The sequence below is a fragment of the Microcaecilia unicolor genome, chromosome 1 (assembly GCF_901765095.1).
Source record: "Microcaecilia unicolor chromosome 1, aMicUni1.1, whole genome shotgun sequence".
Classification (NCBI taxonomy): Eukaryota; Metazoa; Chordata; class Amphibia; order Gymnophiona; family Siphonopidae; genus Microcaecilia; species Microcaecilia unicolor.
The window spans coordinates 690,810,346-690,836,652 of record NC_044031.1 but is presented as its reverse complement, the minus strand read 5'-3'; the positions used below and the strand labels follow the sequence as shown (position 1 = coordinate 690,836,652).

Genomic DNA, 26,307 nt, shown 5'->3' with positions numbered 1-26,307 from the left:
CCCACCTGAGTTGTGAAAGGAGGGAAGTGAGCTAGCAGTGGAAGAAGAGAGAGCCCCTGGGAGATACTGGCTAACCTTATGGATTTGGGGGTGGACTGGGTGTCCAAAGGAGATCAGCAGGCTGAAAATCCTGGGGTAAGAAGTCCCTAAAGCATTAGAGTTTGACTGTGTGTCTAGAACTGTGTGTTCAAAGAGGGACTGTGTGTCCGAGATGAAAAGACTGTGTGTCTAGAACTGTGTGTTCAAAGAGGGACTGTGTGTCCGAAGTACTAAGAGAAGCAGGCTGCAAAGCCTGGGGTTGGGAGTCCCCAAAGTATTGGTATAGTACTGAGCCCACGTATCTGTGTGGGGAGGCTCAATGTGAAGATCTATGAAAGCATAAAGTGTTAGGCTAGAAGAAGTGTGCCCAGGGGCTGGAATAAAGAGTTGCCTGAGATATATGCAGTTGGTGAGACCTGCTTAATTTGCTGAGTGGAAACCAGGTCACCCTGAGTGAGAAGGGGGATATCACAACATCAAGCCTCATCTCTGGCTGTATTCAAATCCAGGCTAAAACTCATCTTTTTGAAGCTGATTTTAAGTCCAAACTCCTATTCATCTGTTCAGTACCCGTGCCTGTTTTTTTTTTAAATTTCTTTATTAGTACCTGTGCCTGTTAATCATTCCCATAAAGTGAAGATACTTACCTGTAGCAGGTATTCTCCGAGGACTGCATGCTTCACATTTCTCACAAGTGAGTAGACGCATCCCACGTCGCCCAGGTCGGCAAAATGCCATTGAAAAGAAAGAGAGCTTTCTGGAGCACGAGCAGCGCTCCAACGCGCATGTGCGAGTGCCTTCCAGCTCAACAGCATGGCCGTGTCTTTCAGTTTAATTCAAAAACAAAGTACAGAACAAAATATGAAGAAAAAAAAACAACTCCACGGGGAGGTGGGCGGGATTGTGAGAATGTGAAGCCTACTGTCCTCAGTGAAAACCTGCTACAGGTAAGTATATTCGCTTTCTCCGAGGACAGTAGGCTTACCATTCTCACAAGTGGGGAATCCTTAGCATCCAGGCTCACCCAAAACAACAAATATTGATCAACTGGGCCTCGCATTGGAGAGGACTTAACGCAGATTAACCTGAAACTATATACATATAGATGATGGTGCAGCCTGGAACTGAACAAAACAGGCCTAGGAGGGTGCAGTTGGATTCTAGTCCTCAAACAGATTCTGCAACACCGACTGCCCAAACTGAGTTTTGTGTTGAGTATCCTGCTCAAGGCAGTAGTGAGCTGTGAATGTGCGGACTGAAGACCATATCACAGCCTTACAAATATATTAAATGGAGGATGACCAAGTGAGCTACCGACGCAATCATGGCACTAACATTATGAGACATGACATGACCCTCCAAAGCCAGCCCAGCCTGGGTATAAGCAAAGGAGATGCAATCTGCTAGCCAACGGGATATGGTATGTTTACCGATGGCAACCCCCATCCTGTTGGGATCAAAAGAAACAAATAACTGGGCTGACTATCTGCAGGGATTTGTCCGCTCCATGTAAAAGGCCAAAGCTCTCTTGCAGTCGTACAAGGTATGCAAGCTGCTTTCGCCAGGATGGGCATGAGGATGGGGTAAGAATGTTGGCAAGACAATCGACTGGTTCAGATGGAACTCCGACACCACCTTTGGTAGGAACTTACGGTGCGTGCAGAGGACTACTCTGTTGTGATGAAACTTAATATAAGGTGCATGCACTACTAAGGCCTGAAGCTCACTGACCCTGCGAGCTGAAGTAACAGCCACCAAGAAAATGACCTTCCAGGTCAAGTACTTTGGATGGCAGGAGTTCAGTGGCTCAAAAGGAGCTTTCATCAGCTGGGTGAGAACGATGTTGAGAACCCATGACACTGGTGGAGTTTTGAAAAGGGGCTTTGACAAAAGCAAACCTGTCATGAAGCGAACAACTAAAGGCTGTCCAGAGATAGTGCAATTAGTGCGTATCATCAGTGTGTAGAAGGTAAGCCTAAGGTGAACTCTTATGGAGTTGGTCTTGAGACCAGACTCTGATAAATGTAGAAGGTATTCATGCAGGGTCTGTGTAGGACAAGAAAGAGGATCTAGGGCCTTGCTGCCACACCAGACGGCAAACCGCCTCCATTTTAAAGAACAACACCTCTTAGTGGAATCTTTCCTGGAAGCCAGCAAGACTCGGGAGACACCCTCTGAAAAACCCAAGGAAGCGAATTCTAGGCTCTCAACATCCAGGCCATGAGAGCCAGAGACTGGAGGTTGGTTTGTAGAAGCGACCCTTCGTTCTGTGTGATGAGGGTTGGAAAACACTCCAATCTCCATGGTTCTTTGGAGGACAATTCCAGAAAAGAGGGAACAAAATCAGCCGCAGCCAGTAGGGCACAATCAGAATCATGGTTCCATAGTCTTGCTTGAGTTTCAACAAAGTTTTTACCACTAGAGGTATGGAAGAATACGCATACAGAAGGCCTGTCCCCCAATGAAGAAGCAAGTCATCTGACGCTAGTCTGTAGTGGGCCTGAAGCCTGGAACACAATTGAGGGACCTTGTGGTTAAATTGAGTGGCGAAAAGATCCACTGAGGGATCTTGCGGTCTACGCCCATATTTAGAAACCACTCATGAGGTTGCGTTATCCTGCTCAGCCTGTCGGCCAGGTCGTTGTTTACGCCCGGCAGATAAACGGCTCAGAGAAACATGTCGTGACAGCGTGCCCTAAGCTACATCTGGATGGCCTCCTGACACAGAGGGTGAGATCCGGTGCCCCCGCTTGTTGGTGTAATACATCGCAAATTAGAATAAATTCATGGGACAGCCAATCTCTGAAAGCCTTTAGTGAATTCCAGATCGCTTGGAGTTCTAGGAGATTGATCTGAAGATTCATTTCCTGGAGGGACCGAGCTCCCTGGGTGTGAAGCCCATCTATGTGAACTCCCCACCCAAGGAGTGATGCATCTATCGTCACCACTTTTTGTGGCTGAGGAATTTGGAATGGAAGTTCCAGGGTCAGGTTGGCCCAAACTGTCCACAACTGAAGAGAGCAGAGAAGCTCCGGGGACACTTGGATGACATCTTCCAGACTTCCCATGGATCGATACCACTGAGAAGCCAGGGTCCATTGAGCAGATCTCGTGTGTAGATGTGTCATGGGTGTAACATGCACTGTCAAAGCCATGTGGCCCAACAATCTCAACATCTGCCGAGCTGTGACCTGCTGTGATGCCCGAACCTTGGATGCAAGAGAGCGGAGGTTATCTGCACGCACCTCCGGGAGGTAGGCTCGGACAGTCCTTGTATCAAGCAGGGCTCCTATAAAGTTCAATTGTTGAACCGGATGGAGATGGGACTTGGGGTAGTTTATAACGAACCCTAGCAGTTCCAGAACCCGAATAGTCATCCACATGGACTCCTAAGCACCGTCCTCCGCGGTGCTTCTCACCAGCCAATCGTTGAGATAAGGGAACATGAACTCCCAAGTCTGTGTAGCAATGCTGCGACTACTGCTAGGCACTTTGTAAAGACCCTGGGAGTTGACGCGAAGCCAAAATGGAACATGCAGAACTGAAAGTGATATGTTCCCAGCCAAAATCTAAGATACTTCCTGTGGGCTGGAAGTATCAGGATATGCGTATATGCGTCCTTCAATCCAGAGAGCATAGCCAATCATTGTCCTGAATCATGGGAAGAAGGGTGCCCAGGGAAACCATCCTGAACTTTTCTCGGACTAGGAATTTGTTCAGGGCCCTTGGGTCTAGGATCGAACACATCCCCCCTGTCTTTTTCTGCACAAGGAAGTACCTGGAATAGAATCTTTGCTCTTCTTCCCCTGGTGGAACGGGTTCGACCGTATGGGCCTTTAGAAGGGCAGAGTTCCTCTGCAAGTACCTGCGTGTGCTGAGAGCTGAAAAAATGGGCTCTCTGTGGACAATTTGGAGGTCTGGAAATCAAATTGAGAGAGTGTAACCAAACCGATTATTTGGAGAAACCATGGTCGGAGATTATGAGAGGTCACCTCTGGTGAAAAAATATTAACCCCCCACCCCCACCCCGCCCAACTGGCAAGTCGTCTGGGACAGACACATTTACTGCGACTATGCTCTGCTGGAGCCAGACAAAAGCTCGCCCCTTGCATTTGCTAGGGAGCAGAAGGGGCCTTGGGCGCAAGCTGTTGATGAGAACAAGCATGATGGGGCTGAGCTTCAGCAGGCTGGCGAGCTGCAGGAGTGTACCTACACCTAGAATAGGAATGGGGGCACTCTGCGGACCTGCCGAAAAACATCCTGGATGAGGAGGTAGTTGCAGAAAATGCCCGACAGAAGAGAGAAGATATAGCATCAGTGTGCTTCTTGATTTGGTCAGCGACTTCTTCAACCTCTTCTCCGAAAGATTATCCCCTCCCCTCCCGGCAAGGGGCATCCGTCATCCTTTGCTGGAAAGAATGGTCCAGGCCAGAAACATGCAGCCATGAGAGTCTGCACATTGCTATACCTTGAGCAGAGATTCTGGATGCCACGTCAAAAGTGTTATAAGTGCTCCTGGCCAAGAACTTGTGACATACCTTCTGCTGCTTGACCAACTGGTGAAACGGCTCAGCCTGCTCTGGAAGGAGTGCAATGACCAAGTCTGACAGCTGCCTCACCGAGTTCCGCGAGAAGACGCTCGTGAAGAGCTGGTAAGGCTGGGCAATGAGCATTGAGGCTTGCTACATCCTTCTCCCAAAAGAGTCCAGCATTCTAGCTTCTCTGCCTGGGGGGCCGGGGCATAGTCCCTAGTACTCCTGGCTTTTATGAGATCAGCATCCACCACCATAGAGTCGTGGGGTAACTGAGACCTCAGCAACCCAGGTTCATCGTGGATCCGATACTGGGTGTCAAATTTCTTGGGAACCACAGGAACAGACAGATGGAACACCCAGTTCCTGATGAGGACTGCCTTGAGTCCCTCATGGAGAGGAGCCGTCACTGCCTCCCTTAGGAGGGGAAATGTAGTCCAGAACCTCAAGCATCTTGGCCCTGGACTCAACCTCCACTTCTACAGGGAATGGAATGGCCTCAGCCATTTCCCATACAAAAGAGGTGAATGAGAGGCTCTCAGGTGGAGACAGTCTCCTATCAGGTGGAGGGGAGGGATAAGAAGGGATCCCATAGGACGCATCGGAGGAAAAGTACCTGGGATCCTCTTCTGATTCCCATGAGCACTCCTCTTCGGTATTGGACAGCACGTTCTTCAGGGATGTCAGAGACCGGGCCCGCCTCGACGTCGAGGACCCATGCCTGCGAGAATGATGTTGAAGAGCCGGCTCCCGTCTTGACTCCGGTAAAGCTTCCTCTGCTGACATTGAAGGAGTACTGGACTGGGTGGCTGTCAACACCAGGGCCGCCAGCATCAGAGGCCACACTGTGGGCCAGGCAGGGCCACAGCAGAAGGCATGGCAGGCGCAAGCACCCCCAATGCCTACACATATCACTGCATGAGGCCTTCCAGAAGCACAGGGAGCAAGGCCCAGATGTGCTCATCAAGGGTTGCTGTCAGTAAAGGCTGTGGGGCCGGTTGGAGCTCAGGTTGCAGAACTGCCAGGGCCGGTGTGGGAGCAGGTCCTTGGCTGCTAGGAGACATACGCATCGGCACCTCCTGGATGGAGGGGGAGCGGTCTTCCCGGTGTTGACGCTTTTCGGGTGCCGAATCCCTCAGCACCCCGGAGCTCCCAATTGGTGACGATGCTTTTTGGCCTTCACCCGATGCACAACACCCATGCTCTTTGGTGCTGAGGAGAACAAAATCAAATTCTCACATCGCCTTGGGATCGGGTCCGACAATGAATGGTCCCGGGGGTCTGCATAGCAGGAGGCCTCGAGACAAATGAAGACCCACTTGATGCCTCACTGCTCCCAGTGTCTCGGGATCTCATAGCAGCCATTCCTACTGTGAATCCCGATGCCAGTGCCACACTCGACGCCAACACCTCCGACCTCAAAGCCGAAGAATCGGACCTGGGCCCAAAAATCTTCTCGTACTGATCCTCTCGGGTAATTTGGGTACTTTTCTTCATATGAAGACACAGGACACAATTTGCAGGGCTATGGTCGGGCCCGAGGCACTGTAGACACCAAGAATAGGTGTCTTTTGCTGAGATTGCCCGGTTGCACCAAGTACAACATTTGAAGCCACTGGGAGTCTTTGATGACATGGAAGGAAAAATGGCTTAGGCAAAATTAAAAATCACGATGGTTCCGAGAAAGGGAAAGAAGGCGCACAAAAGAGACCCGACTGAGCAGGCCTAAATCCAGCCCGCGCCGAAAAAGAACAAAAACTTAAACGTGGCACAAAGAAACTAAGGGACCTGTTTACTAAGGTGCGTTAGTGTTTTTAGCGTGCCTACACTTAGTACACACGCTAAACCATGTAGATGCCTATAGGGATATTGTAGGCGCATACATGGTTAACGCACATTAAAAACGTTAACGCAACTATAATGCTCTTAGTAAACAGGGCACTAAGACTGTAAGGGACTTTTTTTTTTTTAAACAAACCAAGGAGGAGAAAAAAGTGAAGTTGGTACTAAAAAAACCACCGAAAGGAATAAAAATAACTCTCCCCCAGATGTGTGAGGAACCAGCGAAAAAGCTGCCACGCTTCATGAGGAGAAAACAAAACTGAAAGGCGTGTCCATGCTGCAGTTGGGAAGGTGTGTTGAAGCACTGCTCGAGCTCCAGAAAGCTCTCTTTCCTATGGCATTTTGCCGACCCAGGCGACGCGGGATGCGTCTACCCACTTGTGAGAATGGTAAGCCTGCTTGTCCTCTGAGAATAAGTAATTCCCCAATCCCTTATTTGTCCAGTTTGTCTGTCATGAATAGATTATAAGCTCTATTGGACAGGGACTGTCTCATCCATGTTTAGTGTACAGCTCTACCTACATCTAGTGGTGCTACAGAGAAGTTTAGTAGTAGTAGTAAAGACCTATAGCATCTACCCTCTAATTTTTAATCTAATCATTCACAGTAATTTTGTTCGTTTAAAATTTACCAACATGTAATCTTCAAACAGCTATGTCTCAAGTCAAACTGACAAAAACTGAGCGTGTTATTAGGGAGAAACAAATATGATTCAATAATAAATCTATGTATGTATGTAATGAGAGGCAAAATAAACATATCAAGGATAATTCTTTATAGTGCCCCATAAGTTAGTCACCACATTTTTGGCACTCAAATGATAGTTATGAACCAAATTGGGGGGGGGGGGGGGGGGGGGGGGGGGGGGGGGGGGAACAGCAGTTAGGCACCTAGGTAGGCACACTTAGCTCTATTATATAACCGGGTGCATAACAGGCTTATTTTCGAAACGGATCGCCGGCAATCTCCGGACACAAATCGGGAGATCGCCGGCGATCTCTCAATCCCCGCCAAATCGGTATTATCGAAAGCCAATTTTGGCCGGGCACAATTGCTTTTTCGTTGCAGCGCCAGCCAACCTTCAAGGGGGCGTGTTGGGAGGGTAGCAAAGGCGGGAAGGGGGCAGGGCGGGGTTACGAGATGGCCGGCTTCACCTTATTATGAAAAAAACCCCGCCGGTTCGAACGAGTCTTTCGCTGGGCGGACTTGGTCCATGTATTTTTAGGACCAAGTCCCAAAAAAGAGCCCCAACTGACCAGATGACCACCGGAGGGAAGTGGGGGTCAACTCCACTTTCTCCCCAAGTGGTCACTAACCCCCTCCCACACACACAAAAAAATATTAAAACATTTTTTGCCAGCCTGTATGCCAGCCTCAAATGTCATACCCAGCTCCATGACAGCAGTATGTAGGTCCCTGGAGCAGTTTTTAGTGGGTGCACTGCACTTCAAGGCAGGTGGACCCAGGCCCATCCCCCCTACCTGTTACACTTGTGGTGGTTAATGTTGAGCCCTCCAAAAAACCACAAAACCCACTGTACCCACATGTAGGTGCCCCCCTTCACCCCTTAGGGCTATGGTAATGGTGTAGACTTGTTGGCAGTGGGTTTGGGCCCCTAGGGTGCCCGGTTGGTGTCCTGGCATGTCAGGGGAGCCAGTGCACTACAAATGCTGGCTCCTCCCACGGCCAAAGGGCTTGCATTTCACCGGGTCCGATTTCCATTATGGCTGAAAATTGGAGCCGGCCATCTCATCTAAACCCGGCGATCCGCCGGCGATCCTATTCTAAACCCAGCGAACGATTTGGCTGGCGCCAAGCGTATTTCAAAAATACACTTGGCTCCGCCCACTTTCGGCGCCGGGCCCGAAGATGGCGCCGTTCAATTATTCCCCTCTAAGTGTTCTAGCATGTAAATGGAAAGGGAGCATTCACAAAGGAGCAGCATGGACATTCTGAGCAATTCAGTGTCAGTTAGGTGCCAAACATTTGCATTTCCTCTCATATGAGGAAAGGCTAAAGAGGTTAGGGCTCTTCAGCTTAGAAAAGAGAAGGCAAAGGTGGTGGGGGGGGGGGGGGGGGATATGATTGAGGTCTACAAAATCATGAGTGGTGTAAAACGCGTAAAAGTGAATCTATTTTTTACTCTTTCGTAAAGTACAAAGACCAGGGGACACTCAATGAAGTTGCATGGAAACACTGTTAAAACAAATAGGAGGAAATATTTTTTTCACACAAAGCCAGAGGATGTGGTAACAGCAGTTAGCAAATCCGGGTTAAAAAAAAATAGTTTGGACAAGTTCCTGAAGGAAAAGTTCACAGTCTGTTATTGAGATGGACATGAGGGAAGCCACTGCTTGCCCTTGGTTGGTAGCATGGAATGTTGCTACTATTTGGGATTCTGTCAGGTACTTGTGACCTAGATTAGCCATTGTTGGAAGCAGGATACTAGGCTAGATGGACCATTGGTCTGACCCAGTATGGTTGTTCTTATGTTCTTATTTAGGCACGCCCATTACATCTGTCATAGAGCAGGCATAAGCAGTGGCGCCTAACTTTAGGCATCTAATTGCCGACTTACGCTAGTATTCTATAATGCATTAGGTGCCTAAATTTGCTGTTACAGAACACTAGCTTAGCACCTAGATTTTTAGTGTCCTTTATAGAATTGCCCCCATAGCACATAGTAAGCACAGCATTTTAAAGAATTCAAATTTAGAAAGCATACATTTTCAAAACAACTTTGAAAAAAATCTGAGTTATTTCTGTACCTTGGCTAAATTACTGAACACACCAAGAGAACATTTGGATACTGTGATGTTCATGGTGTCCTTTGAAGAAATGTTAATAGCAGTCTGTGGGTCAGGATGGACAACAAAATCATCTCCAGGAATCATATTTTTATCATGGACAGGGTTAGTCTTCATCTAAAGGGAAAATGTAGCAATAATTAACTTGCCCGTTAAAGTAGAATATTTAACTAAGTTGGAATTCAGTAATTTTCAAAATACAATTAACCTTTACAAATGTGAAATTTCCTTTTTGGCACATCACAAAACATATGGCTTTAACCTTTTAACCATTTAAAATATAAAGTTCATGTTTGCATTGTGTGGCTATCGGGTATTTTATTCTCTAATGCACATGATGTGCTAACAGCTAGCTCACTGAAATTACAAAGTAGTTACAAAGCTATCATGGTACATTCTAGTAGCATGATTAAAATCAAGGAAATTCATTTATCACCTATCCCTTGCAGCACAGTTACTGATACTGCACTGTTTAATTGGTTGTTAAAAATTAATAAGCAATTTAACAGATATTACTGCAATGTGACACATAGGGCCAATATAGTTGATAAATAACATTTTAAAAAACAGGTTGTTGTTTGTTTTGCATATTACAAAAATGGGAAAGGGAAATGGGACTTGATATTCTGCCTTTCTGAGGATTTGCAACTACATTCAAAGCGGTTTTACATATATTCAGGTACTAATTTTGTACCAGGGGCAATGGAGAGTTAAGTGACTTGCCCAGAGTCACAAGGAGCTGCAGTGGGAATCGAACTCAGTTCCCCAGGATCAAAGTTCACTGCATTAACCACTAGGATACTCCTCCACTGGCAACTCTCACTCTGTTAAGAAGGCATGGACCTTTGAGTTTTACTTTGCAGAAAGGTTTGAGTGCAGGAACAGGGGCAGGGGAGAACAGCAAGAAGAGAAGGTTATGAAAAACGGAATTAAAAATATTATACAGCACGCTTAGGGCCTTAGTGGAAGCATCTATCTCTAGAGTTCTATGTTGTACCACTGTAGGGTTACCATATTTTGCCCCCCCCCCCCCCAAAGGAGGACACATGCCCTGCCCCTTTCACACCCCACCCCCTTTCATGCCTTCGCTCCGTCCCTGTCACATTTTCCCCTCCCCCCTGTCACACACCTCATCACTTCCCCTCCCCTTACCTTACTACTGCCCTGGTGGTCTAGTGACCTCTTCGGGACAGGAAAGAGCCCCCTCTTTCCTGCCCGGAGCGCTGCCCTGCATGCATCCTTCCTGTTCGTGATCTCGGCACCAATTCAAAATGGCCGCTGAGAGCTGAAGTCTCACGAGGTCACTTCAACTCTCGGCGGCCATTTTGAAATGACGTCGCGATCACGAACAGAAGGATGCATGCAGGGCAGCGCTCCGGGCAGGAAAGAGGAGGCTCTTTTCTGCTCCGAAGGCGAAAAAGGTCACTAGACCACTAGAGCAGTAGTAACTAAGGGGAGGGGAGGCCAGCAATCTGCCGTTTGTCCGGATTTCTGGACAAACGGGCAGATTGGCAAAACCTGCCCGGTTGCCCAGACCGGGTAAATCCGGACATAATGGTAACCCTATACCACTGGAGCCTGTGAAGGGGCATTCCTTGTAGTGCAAAGTGACACAGCTCCAAGATGCACAACACAGTTGAATGCTTTCCATTGTAGTAAGCAGGACGATGGAGTAGCCCTGTGGTTGTTGTAGCTAGCCCGTGTAGTTCAGAGCATGACAGAGAAGTGGCTTGCCCAGGTAGAGTGTGCTAATGTTAGGATAGGAGGGAAATAGAAGAATAGGCAAACAAATGTATTATCCAAACTCTACAGATCTCACCGTGACCTCTCTAACCTCATCTCTATTCCTCTACTCCCCTCCTCTTCTCTGCCCTTCTCTTGCGCCCTATGGAATGCCCGCTCTATCTGTAACAAAGTCCCCTATGTCCAGGATCTCTTTATCTCGCCTCACCTCCATCTGCTTGCCATAACAGAAACCTGGCTCTGACCTGATGACTCTGCTTCAGTCGCAGCCCTGTGCCATGGTGGTTATCTATTTTCACTTACTCCTCGCCCTGCTGGCCATGGGGGCGGTGTTGGGCTACTTCTCTCTCCCTCCTCCAGATTTCAACCCCTTCTTCCACTTCAATCTCACTGTTTTTCCTCCTTTGAAGTCCACTCTATCCGCCTTTTCTCTCCTCTGCCTCTTCGAATAGCGGTCATTTATCGTCCCCCTGATAAGTCCCTTTCATCCTTTCTCAGTGACTTTGATGCCTGGCTTGCCTTCTTCCATGATCCTTCCTCCCCCTCTCTCTCATCCTTGGTGACTTTAATATTCCTGCTAATGATCCTTCCAACTCTTATATTTCCAAGTTACTCGCTTTAACGTCCTCTTTTAATCTCCAACTATGCTCCACCTCCCCCACTCATCAAAATGGTCACTGTCTTGATCTCATCTTCTCCTCCAACTGTTCACCCTCTAGTTTCCTTGCCTCCGATCTTCCCCTCTCTGATCACCATCTTATAACTTTCACACTTAAATCTCCTCCCTCCCAGTCCCGTCCTATCCTATCTAATTTATCTAGGAATCTTCACGACATTGACCCTTCATCTCTATCCTCCCATGTTTCAAACCTCCTCTCTACTGTGGCACCATCCACGTCTGTCAACAAGGCTGTTTCTTCTTACAACAATACTCTATCCTCTGCCTTAGACACTCTTGCACCTTTGATGACCCGCCCTGTAAGGCGTACAAAACCCCAACCTTGGCTGACTTCTAATATCCGCTACCTACGTTCCTGTACCCGCTCCGCCGAACGCCTCTGGCGGAAATCTCGGGCCCTTGCTGATTTCTTACACTTTAAGTTCATGCTGACCTCCTTCCAATCTGCTCTTTTACGTGCCAAACAGGATTATTATATCCAACTGACCAACTCTCTTGGCTCTAATCCTCGACTTCTCTTCACCACATTGAACTCTCTCCTCAAGGTGCCCCCTCCCCCAACTCCCCCTTCATTATCTCCTCAGACCCTTGCTGAATTCTTTCACAACAAGGTTCAAAAGATAAACCTTGCTTTCTCTACCTCACCAGCTCTCCCTCCACTAGTCCGTTCCCCTCTCTCTCCTTCCCCTCATTCCCTTTCCTCCTTTCCTGAAGTTACTATTGAGGAAACTACACTTCTCCTTTCTTCCTCAAAATGTACCACCTGTTCCTCTGATCCCATTCCCACCCACCTTCTTAATGCCATCTCTCCTACTCTTATTCCTTTTATCTGTCACATTCTCAACCTCTCACTTTCCACTGCGACTGTCCCTGCTTCCTTTAAACATGCTGTGGTCACACCTCTCCTTAAGAAGCCTTCACTTGACCCTACTTGTCCCTCTAATTACCGACCCATCTCCCTCCTTCCTTTTCTCTCCAAATTACTTGAGCGTGCTGTTCACCGCCGCTGCCTTGATTTTCTCTCCTCACATGCTATTCTTGACCCATTACAATCTGGTTTTCGCCCTCTCCACTCAACTGAAACTGCGCTTACTAAAGTCTCCAATGACCTATTACTGGCTAAATCCAGAGGTCAATATTCCATCCTCATTCTTCTTGATCTTTCCGCTGCTTTTGACACTGTCGATCACAGCATACTTCTCGATACCCTGTCCTCACTTGGATTCCAGGGCTCTGTCCTTTCCTGGTTCTCTTCCTACCTCTCCCTCCGCACCTTTAGTGTTCACTCTGGTGGATCCTCTTCTACTTCTATCCCTCTGCCTGTCGGTGTACCTCAGGGTTCTGTTCTTGGTCCCCTCCTCTTTTCTATCTACACTTCTTCCCTTGGTTCATTAATCTCATCCCATGGCTTTTCCTACCACCTCTATGCTGATGACTCCCAAATCTACCTTTCTACCCCTGATATCTCACCTTGCATCCAAACCAAAGTTTCAGCGTGCTTGTCTGACATTGCTGCCTGGATGTCTCAACGCCACCTGAAATTAAATATGACCAAAACCGAGCTTCTCATTTTCCCCCCCAAACCCACCTCCCCGCTCCCCCCCGTTTTCTATTTCTGTTGATGGCTCTCTCATTCTCCCTGTCTCCTCAGCTCGAAACCTTGGGGTCATCTTTGACTCTTCTCTCTCCTTCTCTGCTCATATCCAGCAGACCGCCAAGACCTGTCGTTTCTTTCTTTACAACATCCGTAAAATCCGCCCCTTTCTTTCCGAGCACTCTACCAAAACCCTCATCCACACCCTTGTCACCTCTCGTTTAGACTACTGCAATCTGCTTCTTGCTGGCCTCACCTCTCCCCTCTCCAGTCGGTTCAAAACTCTGCTGCCAGTCTCATCTTCCGCCAGGGTCGCTTTACTCATACTACCCCTCTCCTCAAGACCCTTCACTGGCTCCCTATCCGTTTTCGCATCCTGTTCAAACTTCTTCTACTAACCTATAAATGTATTCACTCTGCTGCTCCCCAGTATCTCTCCACACTCGTCCTTCCCTACACCCCTTCCCGTGCACTCCGCTCCATGGATAAATCCTTCTTATCTGTTCCCTTCTCCACTACTGCCAACTCCAGACTTCGCGCCTTCTATCTCGCTGCACCCTACGCCTGGAATAAACTTCCTGAGCCCCTACGTCTTGCCCCATCCTTGGCCACCTTTAAATCTAGACTGAAAACCCACCTCTTTAACATTGCTTTTGACTCGTAACCACTTGTAACCACTCGCCTCCACCTACCCTCCTCTCTTCCTTCCCGTTCACATTAATTGATTTGATTTGCTTACTTTATTTATTTTTTGTCTATTAGATTGTAAGCTCTTTGAGCAGGGACTGTCTTTCTTCTATGTTTGTACAGCGCTGCGTATGCCTTGTAGCGCTATAGAAATGCTAAATAGTAGTAGTAGTAGTAAATGTATTATGGGCATCGGCGTTTGCATTTAATTTTTATGTATTTAATTTTTATTTTGCTTGTCCATAATAAAATGCCCAAAGTAATGAGCAAACAAAAATAATGGGGTAAATATTCAGTGGGAGTTAACCACGCTGACTAGCTCCCCATATTATATTCAATGATACAACTAGATAGTGCTGCTGAAATCATGTGACCACCACTGCACTATCTGATCAGTGGTGGGGTGGTCCGGGGGGGTGGGGGTGGAGCACAAAGTTATCTAGGCACTGAGAATATTCAGTGTTGATGCCCAGATAATTATCAGTGCTAGTAGGACTATATATGTAACAGTCCTAACTTGCCTGCAGGGCCAGTGTTAGGGGGTGGTAAACACGGCAATTGCCCTGGGCCCCCATACCACAGGGGCCCAAGTCTGACTCCAGCTGAAGGAATCAGTAGAAAGTCAATCCCAACAATGTGAAAACCCAGCGGCACTTGCCTGACAGACGGCAGTAGAATCCTTCCAACTAATAATCAAACAAAAAAGACCAAATAAGTCAAATAATTGTTGAATACATTTTTAGGAAGTGAAGTGGAGAGTTCAGTATAGGCTGTACATACAGCACAGCACAACTTCAGTGAGTCACACCGTCACAAGAGCGGCTCACATGAAAAGCTCTACACATCATGGAACACTCAGGTTACAGGGTGTCATCAAGGGTTTGACATAAGAAAAGGACTTGGGTTTTCTTACTATTAGAGAATTTAGATTTTTTTAACCCTCAGTTCTGAAGGATTCCAGTTCTGTATGCTTTATCCAATGTGCACTAAAGTCTGGACAAACCTCCTGGATGCACTTATTTTGTCCTCAAAGGGTTCTTTGTTGGAACCACTTTCTTCCTTTGTAGATTGTTTTTTTGAAGCCTTTACTGTCCTCCATACCTTCGTACATTAGAGATACGTGCCACTTTTTGAAGATTCTTCTAGAAATAGATAAGGATCCTTATGATCCTATGCCAATGGTGACTTTAGACATCAAGTCATTATATACAGCGATTTCACAGGACTAGGCTCTTGCTGTTATCTGGGATGCCCTAGAGTCAAGGTCAAGACCTCATGAAGTGCCCACTGAATTCCTTTTTGATTTAGCTAAGTTAGTCCTTTGTGAAAATGTTTTTTCTTTTTGACATCCAGTTGTTTTTACAAATCTCAGGGGTAGTGATGGGTGCAACATTTGCTCCCACTATCACGGATCTCTTTATGGCTAAGTTTGAACAAGATTGGCTACTAGACTCTATATATTGGAATACGATTCTCCTTTGGCAGAGATTCATTGATGACATCTTTTTACTTTGGAAAGGCAATTTTCAGGATTTAGAGAATTTTGTAGTTTGGCTGAACTAGTGGAACCTGGCAATCCAGTTTACTTCCATGTATTCCATGGAATGTGTAGGAACGTGTATGCTTTTTGGATGTAGAAGTTATACAGATTGGAGCCAAATTTACAATTCGTGTATATAAGAAACTGACCAAGCGCAATACTTTACTTTCTTTTGACAGCTGCCATCCCAGACGTCTGAAGGACAGCCTGCCATATTCACAATTTTTGCACTTTAAGAGGATATGCACTAAGAATTCTGCATTTAAAGCACAAGCCCGTACATTTTAAGTTCATTTACAACAAAGAGGTTATCCTTAAAGTGTTTTGAATTCCACATATACAAGAAAGAACTATGATCACCGTGAATGGTTATTATGTGAGAAACATTGGGACTCAGAAGATTCCAAGGTGGATGTCTGTGTGGTTAAATATACAAAAAAGGGGAAGAGGTGGCCAGAATCTTTAAAAACAACTGGGATATTATGAAATCACATCCAGCCTTCATGGATCATTTCCTGCATATTGCTTTTTCCAGGGGACAAAATCGTAAAGATTTGCTGAGCCCAGCAGTATTAACAGAAAACATTACAGGTTAATCAATTGAGGGGACATTTTAAATGTGGCCATTGCCAAACATGTACAATCACGAAGGAATGTACATCCTTCCGGAATCCAGTGGACAACAAGGTGTATGTTTTGAAAAATCATACGGATTGTAAATCCCATGGAGTAATTTATTTGCTCCAATGCGCTTGTAATAAACTGTATATTGGAAAGATCAAGCGCTGTTTAAATGTTCACATGAATGAGCACCGTTACAGTTTATTACACAACAGGAAGGGCGCTCCTTTGAAGGCACATAACGTTGTGCGTCAACATCAGTTTAAGGACTTTGAATGTCATGTAATTGATCAGATTTTTCCAAACATTAGAGGTGATGATTGGGACAAATCATTGCTGTGTTGTGAGCAGCGTTGGATTTACCACCTGTGATCAATGGAACCAGAGGGTTCCCTTTCTCCAACATTATTTAACATCATGCTGGTACTGTTAGCCACAGCTCTAGCGAACCTAGGCCTCAATCCGTTCATCTACGCCGACGACATAACCATCTACATCCCCTTTCATACCACCGTATCCGAAATAGCTGATCTCATTGAAGCTAGCTTCTCCACAATCGAACACTGGGCTCAGGTGTTTCGGTTTAAACTGTACAAGGACAAAACCCAATGTATCATACTCTTGTCCCCCCCATAGCCCACTCACTGAAACTACTCTTCCAGTTCAAGGCTATGTTCTACCAATTTCCAACAGTTTGCGTCTTTTAGGAGTGAATCTGGATGTGCACCTAAAGTTTGACAATCACGTGCAACTGGTCTGCAAAAGAATGTTTAATGCTATGTGGAGGCTCCGGCGCATAAGACATTTCCTTCCAAGAGAGCTGTTTCGTACCCTTGTGCACTGGCTAGTACTGTCTCATCTTGATTACTGCAGTGGGATTTATGCGGGCTGCAAAGTCTCTCTTCTAAAAAAGTTCCAGACAGTCCAGAACACAGACGCGAGACTGATTTTGGGTAAGAATCGATTCGCACATGCTCAGCCTCTGCGCTACAACCTTCATTGGCTACCTGTACAGGAACGTATCACCTTTAAAATCTGTGCTTTAACCCATAAAATTATCTATGGGCTTGCCCCGGACTACATGCTCAATTTGACTGATCTTCCACTCAGGAATTCTGTGCCTGCTGCCCGGTCATATCTTTAACTCTACTTTCCAAACTGCAAGGGCGTCAAATACAAGATGATTTTTTCCTCTTCTTTCCGCTATTGCTGCCCAAAAATGTGGACTGCTCTGCCGAGGCACCTCAAAATGCAAATGGACCACACCCTCTTCAAGAAATTACTGGACTTACTTCTTTGTTGCAATCTACTCTCCTTGTTCCCCTGCTGATTAATATTCCCCTTTACATTCCCCATCCTGCTTAGTTTTCCACTGTCCATGCTCCCCTTGTTTAACCTTTTTTTCGCTTTATCTGTATCTTCATAATTTGTAATTCCCCCTAATTTTCTGTAAGCCACATTGTGCCTGCATGTGTGGGAAAATGTGGGAAAGAAATGAACCATAAATTAATAAATAAACAAACAAACATTCAACGTTCAGTGTTTTTGTGATCATGTCAATAAAGCAAAGTAATTTTAATTTATCATCACTTGTTAACGCCAGTATTGGAGTCTTTTTAAGAACTGGCGCCATTTTATGTAAAAGAATCTTTGCCGGCGAATGGGAGGGTCTCAACAACATGGTGAGAGATGTGTGTCTCGAGGGAGTTGGTGTATTTATAACTTTTTCTAACCTATCACTCACATGTTTTATTTTTCATGCAGCCTTAAAAAAAAACCAGATAGTTTCCCTTGAAAAAGCCAGTGGCGGTGAAACGAGTCCCCGCTGGTTTCAGGATGAAGTTTGAGCACAGTTAACTGCTTTTTTGCTCTGTGACCAGATACAAGAAAAGTAATTACATTATAAGTTTGCTGCAAATTAAGAAGAGTGTTGGGAGGTTTTTGCCAATGATTGGTCTAAGTGGAAAGGAGCTGTGGTTTCCATGTTGAAAATTTACTGGGCCAGACAAACAGTGCCCAGTTTCCACAGCGTTAACCTGCAACTACTGAGGCTTTTTCTCCTCCTTTTTAACAAATGTCTAAAAGTAAAAAAAAGTTAAGGACGTAAGAAAAAGAAAAAAAATTATATGAAAAAGTGATCATATTTGGAGGTGTAATGGAATTTATTATTTAAGGTTAGAGTTTGTTTCCACATTTTTTTTTAGCTGTTTATATGATGCAATTATGGCTACATGGCCACGACCCACATAGATACCAAATTCGCTGGGAGGAGGCTGTAGGTGAACACGTCAGAGATTTTTGCTAAAATATAGAGCTGCACATTTAAGGCTTCCATTTTGCTAAATTTAGTTGTAATTCAAATAAAAATACTGATGAAGAGATCTATTTTCCCTCCACTGTGATCTGTAAGTGGATAGTAAATCCTCTCCCTTATGTTGAAAAAGATTTGGTTTTATAAGTGACTGATCACATGTAGTGGAACTGCCCACAGATGCAATCTTATTGAAGGGGGATCCAAACTATGACTTAAGCAATCACAGGGGTGTCCCTCTCTGCAATAAGATGTTTTGGTACTAGGTGCAGAGGGACTATCACAGATTCCTAAACCCACACACACACAATGTGTCACTGGCAGCCCACTGAGTTCAGGTAAAATGGTAGAAGGCAAATACTTCTACAACTCGTTTACAATGGCTGCATTAAGTTTTGGACATTTTTATGACAGAGAAATTAAAATATTTTACAGGATAAGAAACAGATCTCTCAGTTCATTTGGCTGCTATAGACTTGCTATATGAGTTGCTAGATCAATATGTTGAAGTATATTTCATCTGAGAGCCATTGTCTAAAGTAAATATTAATGTGTGGATTTACACTGAAAGAGAGGAGGAGGGTATTTGAGGAAAAAGAAGGGGGTGGGATTAACTGTTAAAATATATAGTTAGATGTAACCTTGTTCAGAACGAGGCACATTTTCAAAAGAGAAAAAATGTCCAGAAAGTGGCATAAAGCAGCATTTGGATGTTTTTCTCACAAAAACGTCCAAATTGGTATTTGCAAAATCATATTTTAGATGTTTCTCTATGAACTCTGTCAAAAGTGCATTCAAATCACAAGGGAGCATGTTGGGAGTGTTTTGAAGGCGAGATTAGGGCATGCCTAACACTTGGGACATTTTACAGCCATAATAGAACAAAACAAAAAACATCTAGGACTAAAATCAAGAAGTTTTGTCTAGACCTGATTTCAGAACGAATAAGGCATAAAAAGTTGCCCTAAATGACCAGATGACCACTGGAGGGAATCAAGGGTGACCCATCCCAGTGGTCACTGACCCCCCCCTCCCACCCCCCAAAAAGTGAATAAAATATGACTTACCAGCCTCAGATGTTAAAGTCAGGTCTATAAGAGCAGCATGCAGGTCCTTGGAGTAGAGTAGTAGTCAGTGCAGTGCAGGGTGGGGGACCCAGTCCCTATCTCCCTCAACCTGTCACACTTGTGGTGGAAACTGTGACCCCCTCCCAAAATCACCAAAACCCTACTGTACTCACATATAGGTGCCCCGTCACCCATAAGGGCTATTGTAGTGGTGTAGAGTGGGGGCTTCTGAGTTTTGGAGGGCTCAAGGGATGGGATAAGATAAGGGAGCAAAAGTGAGATGTGTTCCTGGGAGCATTTTCATGAAGTGCACAGAAGTGCCCCTAAGTTGCCCCATTGCTCTCCTGGGATACCTGGGGGACCAGTCTACTAAAAATGTTGGCTCCTCCTATATCCCAATGGCATGAATCTCTAGGTTTTGCACTTTTTTTTTTTTGGTCCATTTTTGAAAAAAAATTAAGTCCAAAGCAAAAAAACTTCTTCAAAACAGTATTTAAAAAAAAGACGACAACATTTTTCTGTTTCAAAAATGACCTTATTTCCTATTTGGATTTTGGACATTTTATGCAAAATGCCCAAAATCAGGCTTAGATGTCATATCGAAAATGCCTCTCCATGTTCTTGTAATGAATGCAATATGCAATGTTTTTGGGTATGGACAAATATGTTAAATAAAATTTCAAAACAAAATACCTCAACAACAAATTGTTATCCAACTAGGAATGGAATAAAGGGAGATTATGATCAACTACTAATTTATACATAAACACACACTAGTTAAATAGAGCCTTTTGATTAACTGCTGTCAAATTCCATACTTCAATTTCCAGATTCCACTGTCTCTTCCCTCCATCTACTCGTTCGAGGAGTGGCTCCCACACAGCATAGTTTTCATTATAATAATGGACCTTTAAAAAAAAAAAAAAAAAGGTATGTTGTAGGATCCAATTAATGCTATTTTTTTTCTAAATTTTGCAGCAGTGTATCCTACAAAGACACTAATGTTACATTATTTTCCTGAATGTTAGACAAAATAAAACATTGCAACTTTAAAATATTTTTGTATGCCTGCTAAAATATAGGTTACTATTGGATACATTAAATATTTATGGCTGCCCATTAAAACACAGCCCCTTTAGCAGACAAAAAAATAGCATGCATTTTAACCTGCTGACTTGCACATTAAAGTCTTTGGCAGCTCCCTATGTAGAAAACTGGGGCATGATCAACCACAGCTCCTTCCGAGCCTAGCACTGACCTTCAAAATGGCACTGGCTAACCACTGCTTTACCCTACACGTGAACAAGTAGTAAAGGGGTACATAAGCTAGCAAGGGAGGTGATCATAACACAAAGGTTTATTAAACTTGTATTTAATTGGGTGAGATGAATGCATGGAAATATCTAATACAATGTTGTACTTGTATGAACTGTGGCAAGAAATGGTAATCTTCAGTGATTTAAAGGGTGTAGTCCAAATCAGCAAAAACTGTACCCCCCAATCTAATCCTTATTCTAAAACTTTAGTACTTTTCTGAACAGAGTCAAGGTTTATAATGGTAATCATTTATACCTAATATCAATTAAAATGAAATTCTAAGGAAGTGTTTAGAGATATGTTTATATACAATTTGTATGTTACTAAATTTTCAACAAGTACAAATACTGGCCTAGCAAAGGAATGGCCTAAATAAGTTAGTCCACCAGTATTCATACATCTTTTTAATTCTCAGCATACCTGAAGTGTAGTATCGGCAACTACACTCATCAGTGATGTCCAGTTTTTCACGGTTCCTTTAAAGGTAGATTCTGCCAACAATAATGGCACAGTACGATGTCCCAAACCACATTCCAGGGTGAACTGAATTGACTGCACATCAATGTCAAAGTTCTCTTTTTTCATTGTCTGTTCAGAATTCAAAGCTTCTGTAGTTTCTTTGGCCAAATCAATGCCTAGAAACCAGTTATTGCAAGTATCTATAGTCTTCACATCCCACAAATTCCTGGAATCACTTGGCATCCCTTTATTGGCATCTTCTTCCTTTATCTTTGGTCTTAGGGCAGCCACAATAGTAATTACAGTATTCAGAATAATTGGTGAGATCTTAAAGAAAAGAAATCAAATAAATAGTGCAAAATGTTATCAAGTTTTCTAAATTTGCCTGTAATTCAATGCAATACTATTTCTTCAGAATCTGGAGTAAAGAATTTTCATAAGTCTAAGGGACTACATCTCCATGTTCCTGATTTTGTCTGCAAGGGTGGAGAACTCCTATTCAAAGTTCAACTCTGAAATACTTTGAGCAGAAGCATGGAAGGAGTATCAACTGGGGTGTCAACCGAGGGGACAGAGGGTGAAAATTTCCAAAGAATTAGGGTATGAAGGGATACATGAAAGGATAGAATCCTGCAGCCTCAAAAGGACTGCTGGTGTTTAATATAAATCCCTCAGATATACAAGGAGTTATTTAATAAGCTTTAGTAAATAGTGGCCTAAGTGTACCCTTATGTGGGTTTTTCAACACACATGGCCACTGTTGGAAACAGGATACTGGGCTAGATGGGCCATTGGTCTGACCTAGTATGGCTATTTTTATGTTCTTATGCACTAAGGCCATTTTTACCACAGACGGAAAATGGCCAATTTTCTATTTTCTTTTAATAGCCATGCGCTAATGTTGCTATGGCCATTAAAAAATTAATTACCGCTGGAGTACTTACCAACACCTATTTCTGTAGGCAGTAAGGGCTCATACAATCTTGCATTAACCAGTTAGCATGCAGGAATGTAGCTGTGATGATTAGCACAGGGATGCTCACTCTATGACCCCCTGACACGCCCCCTCCAACAAAAATAATTAAAAAAATTATTAGTGCCCAGATTAGAAAATGCAGATTTGGAACCCACCACAGGACACTGATCTGATCGTTCCAATGGTATCAAGGTCCAAAAAACAGCAGTCCCACAGTTGACTCAAAAAATTTCCAAATGATTTAAGAACAATATTTAATGAAAATTCTCTCTCTCTGTATGTATGTATATGTGTGTGTGTATATATATATATATCAATATATATATCAAACATATAAATGACAAGTGACCGACTCACCCGCAAATGCGCAGTAGAGACTTCCCTCTCTGCCCCGCCCTCGCATAAAGACGTGATGATGTCAGAGGGTGGAACAGAGAGGGAAATGGATGGTGCTGCTGATGGAGCCTGGAGACCAAACAACATCGCTGGCGCACCAACCTCCACCCCCCTCCCATCCCCGACATCGCTGCCGCTCCCGCCCCCTCCGTATCAGGCCTCCTGCACTGACATGACAGCGCCTCTCACCTCCGTGTGGAGGCGCTCTCATGTCCGTGCAGGGGGCCCGATACGGAGGGGAGAGGGAGCGGCGGCGAGGAGGGTAGCTGGACATGGGGGGAGGGCAGGGGGGAGAGAGGAGGGTTGCTGGACATGGGGGAAGGGCAGGGGAGAGAGCAGTGGGGGAGGCCAAGGCAAAGAGGAGGGTTGCTGGATATGGGGGGAGGGCAGGGGGGAGAGGAGGGTCGGTGGACGGGGTGAGGCCAGAGGAGACAGGAGGGCTGCTGGATATGGGGGGGAGGGCAGGGGAGAGAGCAGGGTTGTTGGACATGGATCGATGGAGGGGAGGGGAGGGCAGGGGAGAGAGGAGGGTTGCTGGATATGGGGGGATGGCACGGGAGAGAGGAGGTTTGCTGGATATGGGGGGATGGCACGGGAGAGAGGAGGTTTGCTGGACATGGATGGATGGAGGTGAGAATTATTACATTTAGCAAAACACAAATCTCGCCCATTTTAATGGGCTTAACGGCTAGTATATATATATATATATATATATATATATATATATATATATATAAAATTAAAAGCAATACAGCCAAACAATTAAGAGAATATCCAAACAATAAAACTCAACTTAGCCATGTTTTTGTGAAGCCTGTGTCAGGGGCTTAAAATATGCATAAGTTCTGAAAAAAATGTATATAAAAACATATACCTATTAAAGAACTAGTAATGTGAAGTTACTCACCCATAGCCAGTGTTCCCTGAGGACAGCGAGCCAAGTATTCTCACAGATGGGCAATGTCATCTAAAAGAGCCCAGTGCGGACCCTGACTAGCAAGATGATTGTAGAAATTTCTAGCACTGTCCCACCATGCAGGCACCGGTGCCTTCCCACCCGATGTATGCGTGTGGGTCCCTCCTCAGTCATGTAGTATAGCTAAAGAATAGAACTCCAAGGGGAGGTGGGATGGTATGTGAAAATACATGGCATGCTGCCCTCTGAGAACACCTGCACTTTCTCTGAGAACAAGCAGGCCTTTCATATTCTCACATCTGGGAATCTCTAGCTACCAGACTCGCCGAAAACAATGATGCTAGAACAATAGGGACTCAAAATGTCAAGGAATCAAATTAATTTAACCTGGACTAGGAGGTGGAGTTGGATTCTAGACACCAAACAAATTCTTCAGGACTGCCTGACCGAATTGGCCATCACATTGGGTATCCTGCTCAAGGCTGTAATGACATGTGAATGTGTGGACAGAAGACCACGTTGTAGCTTTGCACATCACCTCTATGGGCTACAGAGGTCAACATGGTTCTGGCAGTATGAGTCTTGACATGACCCTCTAGATTTAGCCTAGCCTGGACAAAAGAGAATGAAATGCAATCTGCTAGCCAATTAGAAATTGTGCATTTGCCAGTAGTTACCCCTATCCAGTTTGGGTCAGAAGAAACAAAAAGTTGGGAGGAGAGTCTATAGGCTTTAGTCTGCATCCGATAGAAGGCCAAAGAAAGAACTTTGCTAGTTGGCCAGTATGCAGCTGGAATGTAGAAAGCATCTGGGCAGGAGTGCTTATGATTCTTTTGATACTGCATCCAGAGTCTCCGCCATAGGTGTGGGGATGTGCAGACTCACATATGTATGTTTCTGACCTAGAACCAGTGGTTCAGGAAAGGTTGGCAGACATACCTTGCTTAGAAGTCAATCTTTTGGGAGGACAATGTGGAAGAGGTCGCTGACCTCAAAGTAACATATGAATACCATCCAGTCCCTGTCTCGGCAACCTCCAGCTGCAGCCTCCACTTCTAGGAGGTTTTTAAGTGGGCCTAGGAAGGGACCCTACTACTCTCAAAGGCAAAGGTTTCTGCCACCTTCTCGCTTCGCCCAGCAGCCCTAGGTCTAGTGTTCTCAGCCTCACCTATCAAGTCCCAGCAGGCTCCCCAGTAAAAGCAAGGGACAAATGTTTGATCAGCTCCAGAAGAGCATAGTTACAGTCCAAGTAAACATCATGAATTGCCTATTGGTAGGGTGGGAGGCTGAATTTTTTCCAGCAAAGATGGCCCTTTGCAATCTCTGACCAGTGGGTTCTTCAAATAGTCTGTCTCAGTTACACCTTGCATAGGTGCCAAAGACCACCAAATTGCCCACAGAGAACATCATTCATCAGCTCTTGGCACAAGCAGGTACATGTAGAGGAAATCTCTACCCTTCTACAGGATAATGTGGCTGAATTCATGCCACCAAAGGAAAAAAGGAAGGGATTTTATTCCAGGCACTTCCTTGTGCCCATCCTAGAACTAAGGGCCCTGAACAAATTCCTTGTCAAAGAAAAGTTCAAGATGATTTCCTTGAGTACCCTTCTTCCCATGATTCAGGAAAAGGATTAACTATGCTTTCTATATTTAAAGGATGCCTATAACTGCATTTCAATACTTCCCAGTCACAGAAAGTATCTCAGATTCCAAATATGAAAACACTACTGCATTCTGGTACTTTTGGCCTCACAACAGCTCACAGGGTATTCACCAAGTGAACAGCAGTAGTTGCAGTGTGTTTGCACAGTCTGGAAGTATATGTGTTTCCCTATCTGGACAATTGGCTGGTCAAGAGCACATCACAGCTGGCAGCAACAGTCAGTGCACCTAACTAGTTTGGTATTGGAGATACTCGAGTTCATAATACACATTGATCCTTTGTGGGAAGATAGCAGAATATAAAGTTTTATTGTATTGTGATCAACTACCCCAAATCCAAACTCCTCCTGGTTCAGTGATTGGAGTACATAGGAGCTTTACTCAATACATTGCAGACTCAGGCTTTTCTTCCCCAAGCGAGAGCAGAGGCCTTGGTAACACTCGTCTCGCAGGTCTGAAGCAGAAAAGCTAGTCATAACTCGGCAAATGTTGAGATTAATGGACCACATGGCCTCACAGTATACGTCACTCCTGTGACATGTCTCCATTTGAAAGAGACCCAGTAGACCCTAGCTTCCCTGTTGTCTCAGGCGGCCAGGTATCTAACAGATGTCATCCAGATTCCTCCAGGATTGACTCATGCCCTTCTCTGGTGGACAATTCAGTCAAATTTAACTATGGAACTACCACTGTAAATTCCACCTCCTCAGAAGGTGTTAACAACAGATACTTCCAACTTGGAATGGGGAGTTCATGTAGACAGGCTTCACACCCACGGTACTTGGTCTGCTCATACACAAAAACTGCTTGACTACCTCATGCATCTCTCCAAGTCTGACTTCAAAACCAACTCTGTAAGGGTTCAACTCAGTTCAATTAGTGCTTACCTCCATGTAGGAAGTAAGCTCATCTTTGTACAGCCTCTAATTGTTCCCTTCGTGAGAGGTTAGATATTGATAAAGGCCCTTTTCATTCTTATATTCCTAAGTCCTAGGAGGAGAATTGAGACCAATAAATTTAAGCACATATGTATTGCCACACTGGGACAGACCAAAGACCAATCAAACCCAGCATCCTGTTTCCAACAGTGGCCAATCCAAGTCACAAATACCTGGCA

General features: G+C 44.9%; 1 protein-coding gene across 1 annotated transcript in view; it reads right to left on the bottom strand.

Moving 5' to 3' along the window:
- VPS13C (vacuolar protein sorting 13 homolog C) overlaps nucleotides 1–26,307 on the bottom strand; it is a 992,635-nt gene that overhangs the window by 412,142 nt on the left and 554,186 nt on the right. Inside the window, exons 52-54 of the mRNA XM_030188422.1 lie at nucleotides 21,200–21,565; nucleotides 20,281–20,370; nucleotides 9,182–9,337 (exon numbers count right to left, since the gene is read on the bottom strand). Coding sequence (XP_030044282.1) covers nucleotides 9,182–9,337; nucleotides 20,281–20,370; nucleotides 21,200–21,565 — 612 coding nt within the window. The remainder of the gene's footprint in view (nucleotides 1–9,181; nucleotides 9,338–20,280; nucleotides 20,371–21,199; nucleotides 21,566–26,307) is intronic.